General features: G+C 43.3%; 1 protein-coding gene across 6 annotated transcripts in view; it reads right to left on the reverse strand.

Moving 5' to 3' along the window:
• Positions 1-15,346, reverse strand: part of MTUS1 (microtubule associated scaffold protein 1) — a 98,677-nt gene that overhangs the window by 4,785 nt on the left and 78,546 nt on the right. For all 6 annotated transcript variants that reach the window (XM_075997108.1, XM_075997107.1, XM_012785010.3 and 3 more), the window contains 4 exons: positions 4,298-4,500; positions 3,382-3,487; positions 2,266-2,339; positions 2,044-2,139 (listed from right to left, as the gene is read on the reverse strand). In XM_075997108.1, the coding sequence (XP_075853223.1) occupies positions 2,044-2,139; positions 2,266-2,339; positions 3,382-3,487; positions 4,298-4,500 (479 nt within the window). The remainder of the gene's footprint in view (positions 1-2,043; positions 2,140-2,265; positions 2,340-3,381; positions 3,488-4,297; positions 4,501-15,346) is intronic.

Genomic DNA, 15,346 nt, shown 5'->3' on the forward strand with positions numbered 1-15,346 from the left:
AGATCGGCCGTTCAGGGTGGTACAGCTTAGACTATTGTATATTTCAAAATATCTAGAAGAGAAGATCTGAAATGTCCCCGATATCAAGAAATGATACATGTTTGAAGTAATGGATATCCTAAACACCCTGACTTGATCATTACACATTCTATGCATGTATAAAAATATCACATATACTTCATACATATGTACAAATATTATGCAATAACAAAATTCATAAATTTTATATAATGTCTGTGTACATGCTTGTTTTTTCCCCTGAAAATAGCAAATCCTTACTTTATTTTTGTTAAAGGGAAACAGCATAACTTCTTCCTGTGTCCCTTTTTAAATTAGGGAGCCAGGTACCGGCTGCCACTTTTTCCTACTTCTCTGCCACCCTGTTCCTTTCTCCCTGACCCCACTCACATGCACTCTATTTTTCCACAACCTCAGCATACTGATTCGGTGACAGCCTTGGATATCACAGGGTTCCTCAGCCTGTTTCCTCTTTAGCTTTTCCAAAGTAGCTGCAGTACAAGAACCTCCTTTGTGTACTTAGGAAGCTCTTTAAAAACCTGTTCCCGGAACCATGAGTAAGGTTTGCACTCTGCATGCGAGTCCAGATTTCTTTCGAAATCACTGACTTTGCCTCAGGAATCTTCCAGAATAAATAGCTTTGAAGTTTCCTATGACCTCATCTAATTTTATCAAATGGCTAAAGGGTCTCTTCATGAGATTATCAGCAAAAGTCCTCCCTGAGAGATCCACACATGCACTTTGGGAGCTGGCTACAGATTTTAAGTGGAGAAAAAGCTTTGCTTCTGCAGTCCCAGAGCACAAACACACACATGGAATGGAAAAGGCAGAAGCAGCAAGAAAAATTCTTTTCTCCAAAAAAAATAAAAAAATAAAAAAAAGGAGGAGGGGAGTACGATACATATTGCAAGAGTAAGTTGAGCTTGCAAGAGATTTGTATTTTTCGAAAGTGGCATTCCTCTGATTCTTCTGTACAATGAAATATTATTCATCCATAAAGAGATGAAGCACTGACCCGTGCTGCAACATTAATGAACCTTGAAAACATCATGCTAAGTGAAAGACATCCTTCATAAAGGACCACATATTATATGATCCCCTTTGTGTAAATTGTCCAAAGTAAGCGAATCCATAGAGATAAAAAGTACACTGGTAGCTGCCTAGTGCTGGGAGATTTGGGGGGAAATAGGGATTGGATGCTACTGGGTAGAGGGCTTCTCTTGGGGTGCTGAAATGTTCTAGAAATAGATACTGGTGGCCAATGCACAACTTTATGAATATACTAAAAACTACTAACTTGCACATTTTAAAGGGGTGAACTTTAGGGTATGTCAATTATATCTCAATACAGTGGATTTTTTTTTTAAAGGAAAGTTTCCAATTAAAATTCTGATCCTCATTGATAGTCTTGTTTTCCTGTAGGTATGAGCTTAGACCACCCAAAATACCTCGGACTTCATTTGTATGTCACTTTTTAGGATGCCAAAAAACACACCACTAAATGAAGAAGGTGGTTTAACACAGCTTTTAAAAAGCACATTGCTGGCCGGGCGTGGTGGCTCACGCCTGTAATCCTAGCACTTTGGGAGGCCGAGGTGGGCGGATTGCTCAAGGTTAGGAGTTCGAAACCAGCCTGAGCGAGACCCTGTCTCTACTAAAAATAGAAATAAATTAATTGACCAACTAAAAATATATATACAAAAAATTAGCCGGGCATGGTGGCGCATGCCTGTAGTCCCAGCTACTCGGGAGGCTGAGGCAGTAGGATCGCTGAGCCCCGGAGATTGAGGTTGCTGTGAGCCAGGCTGACGCCATGGCACTCACTCTAGCCTGGGCAACAAAGTGAGACTCTGTCTCAAAAAAAAAAAAAAAAAAAAAAAAAAAAAAAAAAAAAGCACATTGCTAGATAGGAAAAGGATTCCAAACCCACAATATTTCTCTGGCTGTTCAACACTTAGTTGCCTCTGAAAGGCAACTGAGCAGAAGAAAAATTGAGTAGTGATCAAAGAGCACACGTTAACTTACCAAATTTGCTTTCTCTCTTGATATTCTTTTTTGTTCTTCTGATTTCAACTTTTCATTTAAAGCATCATTTTCACTCTTCAGATCATTGATTTGTTTCTGAAACACAAACAATGAAATGCAGAATGTACATTAATGAGAAGACGCCAGAAAACATAGCAAAACCACAGAAACATCAAGAATGATGGATTTTCTGGGGGCAGGGAGTTACTGAGATTCACCCACCTCTAGTGATTCCTGCTTCTCAGAAAGCAAATCTTCGAGTGATTTCTTTTCTATTTCATGGCTTTTCTTGATTTCTGCAGAGAAATATTTTTAAGGCAACAAGATTCTATAAGATGGCCGTACTGCACAACTGCTAAAACATACAGACATAGGAGCACATTAAGCAGCGACAGGACGATGTTACTTTACATTTATAGGATGCTTTCTTGTAAATTAAGCCATCGGTTCTCAAAATAGCCTTGTGAGGTGGGCAGGGAAGATATTCCCATTTTATGGCTGACAACACTGAGGTCCACAGAGGCCAAGAGACCTCAGGAAACACTAAGTGTCCATTTCAGGGCAGGCTCTCAAAAACACTGGGATTTATTAGACTCTTTTCAAGGAGCCAAACAGACATCTAAAATTAAACTCACTTCCAGCAGGAAGGAAGAAAAACAGTGTTTACTAACTGGCTCCCCTGAGGCAGCCACTTTCACATATTATTGTGTCTGACTTCAAGCAGCTCTTGTCTTTCTGATGGCAGCGTCCTTGCTAAAGGTCACACGGCCAGCTCGTAGCACGGGCCCACTCGCTTCCTGGTGACATGCAGCTGGTTTGGTAGGAAGACTTCGGCCGTGCTGCCGATTCTGTTCTGAAAGCAATGGCTTCTTATTCTTCCTATACGCTTCAACCCCTCCAATGACGACAGATATAAAAACAAAAAAGACTCTCTTTATTCAGCAAGTGCCATCGACATTTCACAGTGGCGTTGGGAGGCAAGAGCACTCAGTGTGGACCCTTCGCTGTGGCCAGGACATAAATTGACATTTCCAACTTCCCAGGAATCTAAACTGACAACCACCACCACCACCATGACATGGGCCTTTAAAAATCTGCCAAAGTCCACCCTCTTTGCTAACAGGCTGGCATTTCTAACAAACTACTATTTAAACCCTCAGCGGTCAAGGGCATCTGTTAACAATGGACAATGCAAAAAGGAACCCAGAACGTTCCAGACCCAACCCCACAGGGCTTGCTCCAAAGGGGAAAGTTATGAATCATTTCCGTCCTGAGACATACCGTTCTGTTCCATTAGATTTTTTTTCCTGTTTAAAGAGAAAAAAAAAAAATCCTTGCCTGAAAGGGAGGCTTCGTAGGCCTCCTTTAGCAATTCTATTTTCTCCGAGTGGCTAGCTTCAATTTCCAACTTAGAGGTTTCATGGGCGGCGTTTAAGTTGTCGAACTGCAAGAAACAAACAAAACCGCAGTTTAACAGTAAAATCAGAAGCCCCGAGTTGAGCAAGCAGCAGGGACAATAGGAGATGGCACATGTAAGCTTGTGCTGCAGTTTAAGGGCCACCTGGCACGTTAAACGATGGGTAAGGGACCACCGGCCTGGGATTTGTCACTCCCAACTCTCTGCTCTGTCCCTCCCCTGGGAACAAGACGTGGCAGCTCTCTGGAGGTCTCTGACGGATGGAAATGGCCGAGTCCCTCAGAAGGGACGAGCATGTGTTTACAAGTGACAGGACAATGCCTGGCACCTCAACCACTGTCTCCTCCGTCCCTGTCACTCGCCCGGCTGGGAGGAAGCACTGTAAATATTTACCAAATGAAAACTGAGTTTAAAAGCAGCAGCCAGGAAATTAAAAAGAGGCTTACGATATATATGCTATTAAGTGAAAACAATATTGGTTATTAAATAAGTGCCATTTAAAAAAAAAAAAAAAGAGGAGGAGGAGGAGGAGGAAATGAAAACCAATGGTTTGGCAACAAAACACCAGAAAGTTCACAATGGGATTATTTCTGGGCAGTGGAATAAAGAGTTCTGTTAAATTTTATCTTTGCCTTCTTTCTGTTTTCTTTCTTTCTTTCACTCAACATATGTACATTGCTTTGGTCCTAAGAAGAAAAAATTTAATTAAAAAAACATGCTTTTCACCTATTAAGCTAAAAAAAACACAGAGCAACTCATCATAGGGAGTGAACCACGATCAGAATTCAAGTCAACAGCCTCGGCCAAGAGCACACTCGGGGGTCCAAAGGCACAGACCTGCTCTTGCAGTTGAGTCTTGTACTTCTCTGCTTCTTCGATGTAAGCGTCCCGAAGTTTTTCATACTCCCTCGTGTAAAATTCCTTGAGCCGATTCTCTCTCTCTGTCTTATCGGCCTGGTGCTGCTGGACAAACCCTTCGTAGGCTGTTTCTAGCTCGTTCTTGGCTTTCTCCAATTTCTCACAGGTGGTGGAAGCAGTGACTGAAAGGAGATGAAAAAGACAAAAAAAAGGAAGGTGACATTTCATCTGTTAAATGTCCTAAATTCACAACAGTCACACGCACGGCTGTGATGCCACTGGATGAGTGAACACAATAATGTCTCCGCTCTCTGGGGACCGGATGGCAACAGAAACAGCGGGGCAGGTCGGGGACAGGAAGCAAGAGCACCATCAGCTTGTACTTAATGTGACCTGATTTCAAATTGCTATTTCCAAACCACAGCAAGAAAAACGAAGTATCAGAACATCAAAACACCAGAATGTTAAAAGTTTTAGGAACACATTTTAAGAGTGCCAACACAATATGAATATATGGAAAGGTTGACATATTTTAAAAGGACAAAGCAATTTGATGAATGCAATTTAAAATCACAGCGCATTCTACCTCTCCCCCACTGCAACCCCAAACAGGATGACTGACAACACAACACAAGGCAGAACACATACAGAGACACTTGTACACGGACTTTAATAATCCCAGAAGAGCTTGAATTTCCCAGGAAGCTTGACTTTGGCCAATTCCAGCTTTCCATCACCAATATGTAAATACAGATATAGTGGAAGCTACTGTCCTTGTCACTGAAATGCATGTTCTCAGCACCCCAGAGTGCTCTGGAGTCACCTAAAACAGTTACTGGTGAGTCTGTTAATCCTGACGTCTCTTTTGGTAAGGAACATGTATTTCGGGAGTTGTGGAAGGAAAAAGATTGTTTTAGGGCAGAGAAAAGGATATTTTAGATCAATGATTATGCTACCTAAGAAATGTGAAACTGGAAGGTTCCTGGGACAATTTGGCTACAAGGATGTAGACTTTTTTCCTCAGGAATATGCCAGGTGGTGGCAGAAATACCGGTCACTGGCTCCAACTCAGTTCTCTTTCAGAGGCGAAAGAGGCCATATTGGAATAATGGCAAGAAGTCTCTGCTAACAAGAACCCTTAAAAAAAGAAATCAAATAAATCCACTAATGCTGATTAAACGGGAGAGGAACTAAAACTTAAAAAGCAAACCAACGAACTAGTGCTGGATGGCTGGCACAGAAGGGGGCTCTCTCCGTGTTATCTTGTGGGACCCTCACAGAGGTCTTTGGAGAATCCGATTCCTAAATGTATAAATTAGGACGCAACACAGAGAGAGGAAGTGATCCGCCCAGAGGCACAGAGCTGGTATGTGGCAGAGGATGGGGTTTTGGGGAGCAGTTTAAATTCTGATTCTGTTTCCTTCCTTCCCACCAAGCTGTCCCAGTGAGGTCCACTGCGGGGCCTTCACCTGGGAGGCTCCCTGAGGGATCTAGAAGATGAGACACAGACACATGAGCAGCAGCAGGACTGGGCAGGCACCAGGGGCCCAGCGAGTGGCACTCAATGTGGTCCGCACCTAGTTATAGTGGACCAGAAGGTTTGATGGGATTTTTAAAATAATTTTCAACAAAAAAAATGTGGTGAAATAGATAAAAATAAGACGGTTAACTTTATGTTTTAAGTGTGTAGTTCAGTCTCATTAAGTGCATTTATATCACTGTGCAACCATCGCCTACCATCCATCTCTAGAACTGTCCCCCCCAAACTGAAGCTCCATACCAATTAAACAGTAACTCCCTTCCCCTGTCTCTTTGCAGCCACCATCTTACTTTCTTTCTCCATGAATCTGACTGCTCTAGAGACCTCACAGAAGTGGAATCATCTAGCACTCGTCCTTTTGTAACTGCGTATTTCACTTGGTGTAATGTCCTCAAAGGTCCATCCATGTCGCCGTAGCATGTGTCAGAATTGCCTTCCTTTTCAAGGCCAAATAATATTCCATTGTACGTATATGCTGCAATTGGTTTATCCATTGATGGAAACATGGGGTTGCTTTCACCTCTTGGCTGTTGTAACGCTGCTCTGAACACGGTGTGCAAATAAAGCCATGTGACATACAAAAAACCTGGTATCGAGGGTGAAAACCGCATTCCAACACGAGAAATAGCGGAAGATTGCATGCTTTTCCCTGGGGACTGGAACACTCAGAGCAGAAAAGCTAAAGACCCAAAAAAGATCCTGGATGGAGGCCAGATGACAGGGACGATCACACGGGACATCAGTGACAACTCAGTCCTTTGGGACTAAATATGAGAAGTTTTCTCTTTGAAAGGATTTAGAAAAAGATAATGGCTATCTTGATTGCTGAAGAACACCCAACTTCACATTCACTCTACCTTTTATGACACTGTGGACCACAGGAGATAAAAAGATCCAGGAAGTCAAATGTTACTCAAATGAGTAAACACAACCTCAGCTTCTGCCAACGAACTTTCCAACACATACAACTAATGGGGCTACCCGCTTTCGCTGAAGGTTCCTTATGTAAATAATCCCCTATTAGAACTTAAAGTAGGCAACAAAAATACTTCGCAGGCAATCAGTAAAGGCATCAAATAGCTTTCTGCTCAGAGAAATTCTGGTTTGACATAGACTCTTCTCTTACTTCCCTTGGAATTTCAGTTATCAGCAAAGTTTAAAAAAAAAAAGGTAAAAACACGATCCAAGCCTGTCTGAAAGCTCATACCAGAGATAGGAACGTCCAAGTGAACGCAATGACTCGGGAATAAACTAAAAGGGACCATCAGCTTGATGCCTTGGACTAGAAGAGCTTGTAAGTGGAGGTGAGTGGCATGCTGCACCTGCCTGATTTTAACACATCTGCTTCTTGTCAAACTGCAGTCGGTTTGAATGTTCCATGATGGGGCATCAGACTCTAAAAGCAAATAGGATACACAGAAATCCTTTCCCATCAGCCACCGGACAGGGCCATTTCCTGTGTTTACCAAAAGAAAAAAAAAAAAAAAAACCAAGCTCAGATAGTGTGCAGTGCTGCTGGCCACCAGGACAGAGGTGAAGAGAGGACAGAGGGAGGAAATGGGTCAGATGGGGGAGCGGGCAGTTCGCTGTCATTCTCATAGCCCAGTGGGGGCAGGCCCGGCCCCAGACGGTGACATCAGCCTGCAGCTGTGCACAGCCCTCCGCTCTGTTTACCATGTGAGGAACAGCTGGGCCGCGAGGCTCACTCACACAAACGGCTTTAGTTTGGACTAACTGGACCTTCGGGCTCCTGAAGAAATGTTTCTCGAGCAGAGAGACTCATGAAATATGTTTATAAGGTTGCACGTGTAAATGCTGTGTTAAGGGTTCTCAGGGTGCTCCTTGTCTGCTGTGACGTCCTGTGGGGGTGGGGCGGATGTCACCCCATGATTGCAGGCCACGCACTTCCCCCTGTACTTGCTTACTGTGACACAGGACAGAGTTACGGTGCCATCCTCGCGTGTCTTGCTCCTGTCCTCAGTCTGGTCTCTTCTCACACGTGGCCCTGGATTCTACAAGCTCTCAATGGATTAGGCACCCAACAAAGCCAAAACCAGACATTAAGTCTCCTAGAATTTGGAACAAGCAAGCATGGAATTTTCTCCCAGTGCTAGGTGCAATTGTTTGAAAGAAAAAAAACACAAAACCCACACAACAAAGTCAAAGTGGCCCTTTTGTCCTTGCCGTTTCAATCGGTCCATTCATTTATTTTTAAAAGCATGTATTAATATATGACTGAGAACACCAAAAAACCACTGCCTGTAGGACAACTGTTGGATTATAACCTTCACACACACATTTGCAAACTACGAGAGCTACCTCCAGCTACGTAGCTTAGAACGAGAAATACGGTTTTCAGAATTGAAAAAGAAAAGAAAAACTAACTCATTTACAAAATCATCCCTAAAATGTAAGGCCAACTTAAGATGAGAAGTCAATTATTTTCACTCTGCAATGAACAAACCAACGCTGGGAAGCTGGCCACCTGCCTTTAGTTCTGTCCCCCTTCCTTCCTGTCTTCAATAGCTCACAGTCAATATACTTTTTGTGCTAAACATAACTTTATTATCTTACTCCTCCTGTGCCTCACCCCCAGAACCACTCGGGGACACCACCTTGTCCTATAGTAGTGTGACGATTTCACAATATTATTCTTTCAAGGGAAATCCTACCACGACACTCCCAGGGCAAGTGACTACTACAACAATGAGTGTCTTGGCCGGGCGCGGTGTCACGCCTGTAATCCTAGCTCTCTGGGAGACCAAGGCGGGCGGATTGCTTAAGGTCAGGAGTTCAAAACCAGCCTGAGCAAAAGCGAGACCCCGTCTCTACTATAAATAGAAAGAAATTAATCGGCCAACTAAAAATATATACAAAAAATTAGCCGGGCATGGTGGCACATGCCTGTAGTCCCAGCTACTCAGGAGGCTGAGGCAGGAGGATTGCTTGAGCCCAGGAGTTTGAGGTTGTTGTGAGCTAGGCTGACGCCATGGCACTCACTCTAGCCTGGACAACAAAGCGAGACTCTGTCTCAAAAAAAAAAAAAAAAAAAAAATGAGTCTCTCATCACAGGGTCTACTGTCTTTTGAAATGGGAGGTAGGAATGTCACTGAACAGGGGAACCAAGAAGCCATTTTTTAAAAGCAAACTGATACTTTGTAGACAGGCAGTAGCCCACAGAAGAAGAAGAAAAGAGCAGGACCTAGATTGGCCCACAAATAGGCATTTCCAGCTTTCTGGGCCTGTGTGTCCTGATGTGCAAGGTAGGAATGAATGCCACTGTGCTGCCAACCTGATAGTTTGGTGAGAAGAAAGCGAAATACAGAGTTGTTATCACACATCGTAGAGAATGCCTTCACAGGCTGGCTGTGGAATGGTCATCTACTGGTAAGAGCTCCAGGGTTTGCTTCCCTAAATGTAACTTTTTCACATGGCCCAGAAATTTGGCAGCCATGAGGTAGGCAAGGGTCTTTTTCTAAATGTCAAAATTAGCTACAAATGGCTTTCTGATGGTTCCTGGGCATTGTATCAATGATTCCATATGATCCAATTTCAGTCTTCCACGAATCCTAACTTTCTCAAATCAATCCTCCCAGAAATAATACTTGAGCTTTTGTAACTCAGTTCATACCTTAAACATGCGGTAGCATGTGTTGTGTCATGTGATATATAGCAATGCTTTCAGTTCATAAAATAGGCATTATCACATAAACCTCATTTTGCTAAAGAGGAAAGGAAATGGAAGAACTGGATCTAGAACTCGAGCCTCTTGGCGAGCCTCAGCCCGGAGCACCAGACAGGATCTGACTGGCTGTTTTCCCAATGAGAGATGAAGAGAGAGGTTATTATAAATTCATATGACCCTTCTTCCCCCCTACACTGTTTAGTTCTGACAATGTCTTAACTCGGCAGGTGGGAAGATGGTCTGGCCCAGGCAGCCTGCCTTCCTTCTTCTCTTCGAGCCCAGGTGCCAGCCAGGCCTTCACTGAGCCTTGATCTATTCCCTGCCAATGCCCTTCCTTCCCATGCCCGAAGGAAAATCTCAAAAGCCTTTGCTGTTTTTCAGCCATGCCTCGGCCAACAACATACTGCAAAACAGATGCTCCTCTTATCCTAACAGCAAAGACTGCATGTACAAATGAAAACATTCAGGACTAAAAAGTGGATTAAAAGCACGGCTGAGTAACTGACAATGTATGTGCTGAGATTCAGGCCTGAGAAAAATGAGGCACGCTTTAAAGAAACTGCATTTCAATGAAAAACAAATAAATAAATTTACTGCTAATAAAAAGTTGATTTTGAGTCTATTCTGCCTCTCCTCCTCCCTGGTACATTACTTTTCAGGCACAAAGGCCAAAAGAGCTGGTAAAACTCCCTTCCATGAAATTTGGAAGCCTAATTATAAGAATGTACTCGATTCAGTTGCAGCCATTGGATATTTTTACTGTGCTTGATTTTTATAGATTTTTTTTTTTTTTTTTTTTTACATAAAAGAAACAACAATCTAGACAGCTAGTGCAATGTCAAAGTGCAGTCCTAGGAACACCTGTATTAGAATCACCTGGCTGATTGTTAAAAGTACAAATTCCTGGACTTTGTCCCCTACCAACTGGGTCAGAACCGATGGATGCTAGAACTGGGAATCCGCATTGTAACCAGGTCATTTTATTACACAGTGAAGTTTGAGAACCACCATTCTAGACAAATGACATTAAACTAGGAAATTCAAAAGTTCAGGATCTAGAGTTAGGACAACAAACAGGACAAGGAAGAATAAATGTTCAGTGGACTTTTGGAAGCAGATACCTATGGTATCTGTTTGGCCAAAGTCCAAACGTAGGATAGATATAGATAGGAAACGAATGAGCTAAGTTTGAGGCGGCTATCAACTCTGTCTTCAAACAACTCAGCGAGATAAATAGCTCTGTTTTGGTGCACAGTTGGTTTTCATTACATTAATAGATTTTTTTCCTTAAAGCCAACTTCAAAAAAATTAACTTCTGGAATTCTACAACTCCAAAGTGACCTAGCTTTAAAGAGTTTTTAAATGACTTGAAATACACAGCCTTCTAAACCAGAACTGTAGACAAAATTGGGACAATGAAATTAACACATCCCATTAGGTGTCAGGAAGACTGAAGTTCATGGACGCTGGTTAAGTGTTGATTAGACAATCTTGTGTACTGCTTTTAGCAACATACTGTTTTTGCGAGTTACTTTCCCCAGTAGAGAAGACATTTTAATTTAATGATACTTCTTAAACTCTTGATTAGAAGAAAAAACATTTCAAAAGTAGCTATCAATGAAAACTAGTATTTATTTTCAATACTTTTCAAATCTTTCAAATAGTTTCATCAAGCTTTCTTTCCCTGCTGTGGTTATCTGAAATCTTGTATTCTAGGCATCTTGGGTTCTTATTCAAGCTCTTAGGAAAGTTATTTAACTTTTGAACCTCAATTTCTTTCTCTTTTCTTTCTCCTTCTAAATAAAATGCAAACCAATAGAGCTGAACACTTTGTTAAGAGTTATCAGCCAATACGTGATAATACTGCTATACCCAGCTCATAATTTTTACATACAAAGGGCAAAATCAACTAGTCTTTCAGATAATTCATACGGAAATCCCAGGCATCTTTTGTGAATTAAGCATTACAATCCCATTTGTTTCATGAAATAGAAATAATCAAGACTAATGTATAAAAAGATGTGAGTTAGTTATTATGATGGCTAAAAAATAATTTTGAAATACAAAATAACTTTTGCTTCATTAATTTAGATGAAAAAATGTGATTCCAAGGATTAACATTTATGACAAGCAACAGAAACACAGAAGATCATAATTATGACCCTCTCTTGCACTAGGTTTTTATTTAGCACGATGCGAGAAAAAATCAAAATGATATCCTAGAGACAAAATGTTTGCTGTGTATATAGACCATTGAATTTAACTGTAATCTATTTCAAATGCTGATACTTTCAAAATGATTTGATTAACTGGGATTGTCAGACATAATATAAAATCTTCCCAAGAGAATGATAGCTCATCCATTCCTAAAGATAGAAATGTTCTTTTTAAACAGTTTATGAGAAAACATTTCTGCATAAAAACCATTGGGCATTAGGATTTTCTAAGGAGAAAACCACCTTTCCCAACCTACCACCCTCAGTGGCAAAATCATTCATTCGCTGAAGTCTAAGCACCTGGTAAGTGCCAGGCACAGGGTGTAAAGGCTACAAAAATAAGGACATATTACTGCCCTTGCCCTTGAAGAGCTCACAGTTCTGCATGGTGAGAAGAGTGCTGTGAACAAATAACTGTAAGAAAAAGTCTCGAGTATGTACAAAGGACCTAGAAGGACACAGCAGAAGATGCAATGTGCTTGAAAGAATCGGGTGAAACTCATCTGAAAGCAAGGTATTTTATCTAGGACTTAAAAAAAATCGAGTAAATGAGGAGTTTGCGATGTCAAAGAAGAGCACTGGAAAGAGAGCACACTTCAGGCAGAGAGGGGGACACGTGCAAAAGGTGTGGACGACAGGTGTGCGTGAACCCAGGGCTGGGACCCTGGGACGGGGGACAGGGGAGCGGGAAGGAGGCGTGAGTAGAGAGGAAAGAGTCCACTGGAAGGTTACGGCCGATCAAATCATGAAGGGTCACCTTTAGTCGTCTGGACTTTTTCTAAGGCCCAAATGGAGTCTTTCACATTTGCTAAAAACACCCAGTAGACGAGACACGTCCTGTTTACTGTAAGCACAGTGCTGACAGCACGAAGGCAAGGTGACCTGGCGGGTGGCTACTGCAGTATCTTCCAGGTGACACATTACAGGACTCGAATTAGAACAGTAGCGGCCAGAACGCTGAGGAGGGCTGGACCCAGTGACATTTAGGACACAGACTGATAAGCATATGGCGGGTGGGGGGAAAGGAGCCTGACTTCGGTTGTTAGCTTGGGCGGGGAGGGAATAGTGATGCCACCACAGAAGCTTCCAGAAGGACTCTGAGGCAAAGGTCTGAACGAGGAGACGCGTGTTCAGGAAGCAGCAGCGGCTGCGCAGTCGGGAGGGTCTGGCGACACTGGCCCGGCTCACCTGCAGGCAGGTGAGCAAAGGGGAAGATTAGGAAAATGAATCTGTGACTCATCACTGCATGAGTGATGAGTCATGAAACCACGGACTGGGTGGGAAAGCAGCTGACAGTGGAACCCGTGCTACGTGGCGACACTGTTTAAGGGTGAGAGGAGTTATGGTACATCCACCGGACCCGCTTTCCCGTGGTCATTGCGCATGACCGTAATGACTGAGCGACGTGGGAAAGTGCTCGACGTGTAAGTTACAAAGAGCAGAGCAGCCTGCGGTGACGAGCGTCAATCCCGAGATCATCTGGCGGGAAGCCAGACACAAAGAGAAGCTGCTGAGCATTTCCACTTACGTGACATTCTAGATTAGACTGAACGAACCTTTGATGATAAAAATTATATCAGCATTTGCTTCTGGGGCATGGGAGGATCCACTGGAAAAATGGCATGAGGGGACTTGCTGGGATGACTGGAATGTTCTATGTCTGATACGGGTTTTATGAGAATATAGAGATGTCAGAATTGATGAAAAGATAAGCATTCCATTGTATGAAAATGCCACCTTACTTTAAAAAAAAATCAGAGTACAAAGTTGCATGTATTCATATAAACTAAGACAAGGGAATAAGGGAATACGCAAATATAAAAGTTACATCAGGGTAGTGGAGTTATGGGCTGATTTCTTCTCACTTAAGAATTATCTGTAATTTTTATAAACTGTTCTTAAATAAAAAGAAACTTCAAAACCTCAAATGCCCATCAATATTTACCAATTACCCATGAGAATGGAAAGCATATTGTCCCCCCCCCCATAGGAAGCAGGAAAGAATCTGTACCATCAAGTGTCTTCAGATACTTTACTATGTGAAGACAACAGGAAAACACAAGACACAGTGAACACATCAATGTAAAATATCAACAGATTCCTGGAACGAGGGGCCCCTCGTGGTTGTGTTCTGAGAAGACTGAGGGTTTTGGGGGTTTTTTTTGAAGAGTTTCTGCAGAAGCGAAGGGCAAGTCCTTTCGTGAAGGGGGCGTGGCTGAGACGACAGACACGTGGGCTGCACTTGAGGGAGGTTAGCATCACCTGGCACTTGGGGACACCGGTCAGAGGACGAGTGGGATGGCAACGGGAAGGTCAGTTAATGATCGGGAAAACTGGAGACTGTCAGAGTCTGAAGGTCAAAAGCACAGACTCTACTGGGGTTTCTGTACTCCTGAGTTTATGAGTTGTCCTTTATCTTTGCAGTTCTTAGTAGTTTGGGAACCTTGTCTCAAATTTGCATAGAAAAATTACCCAATGGGAGAGTGACACCAAGACCTCCCCGCCCCCCATTATTTTGGAGGTTTGGGGGTATACTCTGATGACAGTGATGGTGGCAGCTCCCTTTTCTTCAGCCGCACTGTTTCACACACGGCACTATTGCATCCGAGCTCCACGACCGCCCAGCAAGATCCACAGTGACGTCCTACCGCCCAGGAAGACACTGTACTCAAAGAAACTCGAGCAGGGCGCGGTGGCTCACGCCTGTAATCCTAGCTCTCTGGGAGGCCGAGGCGGGTGGATTGCTTGAGGTCAGGAGTTCGAAACCAGCCTGAGCAAGAGTGAGACCCTGTCTCTACTATAAATAGAAAGAAATTAATTGGCCAACTAATATATATGGAAAAAATTATCTGGGCATGGTGGCACATGCCTGTAGTCCTAGCTACTCGGGAGGCTGAGGCAGAAGGATTGCTTGAGCCCAGGAGATTGAGGTTGCTGTGAGCTAGGCTGACGCCATGGCACTCACTCTAGCCTGGGCAACAAAGTGAGACTCTGTCTCAAAAAAAAGAAAGAAAGAAAGAAAAAAGAAATTCGGTAAGTCCTAACTAGGTGTGGGTGGACAAAACCAAGACTGTTGACCCCACACACTGAGCACTGCCGTGTCACGGGGGACTCATGGAGTCTCGCTTCCACTCAGTCCCAAGAGCCTGTCCTGAGGGCTGTTCTAGTGACAGCCCGATTACCATTCCTTCCTGTAGCGTGGCCATGCCATCACAAAACAGCCAGTGTGGTTCATTACCACACTGCACACATCGCAATACCTGTTACTTAATGGCAGGTGACACTCGGTGCCACCCTTGGGGCAGACAATTACTGCCGTTTTACAGAGGGTGAAAGGCGGACAGGAAAGATGCCAAGTGACTTGCCCTCGGTCACCCGGCTACCCAAGATTTGAACCTGGATAGCGTGACAGCGACAGTCCTACCCACTGTGCTCTGCCGCCTCGGTGTTTGGAACTGAGTTTTCAACTTTGCCTGTGCCAACCTGCCTTTTCCCGCCTCAACTAAATGCTGACACCAGCCATCCAACTGGCACCTTTGGGTGCCTTCTTCCCGCACTGCTTCATCAGAAGCGGTTTTACAGATTTC

This window comes from Microcebus murinus, chromosome 24 (assembly GCF_040939455.1).
Source record: "Microcebus murinus isolate Inina chromosome 24, M.murinus_Inina_mat1.0, whole genome shotgun sequence".
In the NCBI taxonomy this organism is placed as follows: Eukaryota; Metazoa; Chordata; class Mammalia; order Primates; family Cheirogaleidae; genus Microcebus; species Microcebus murinus.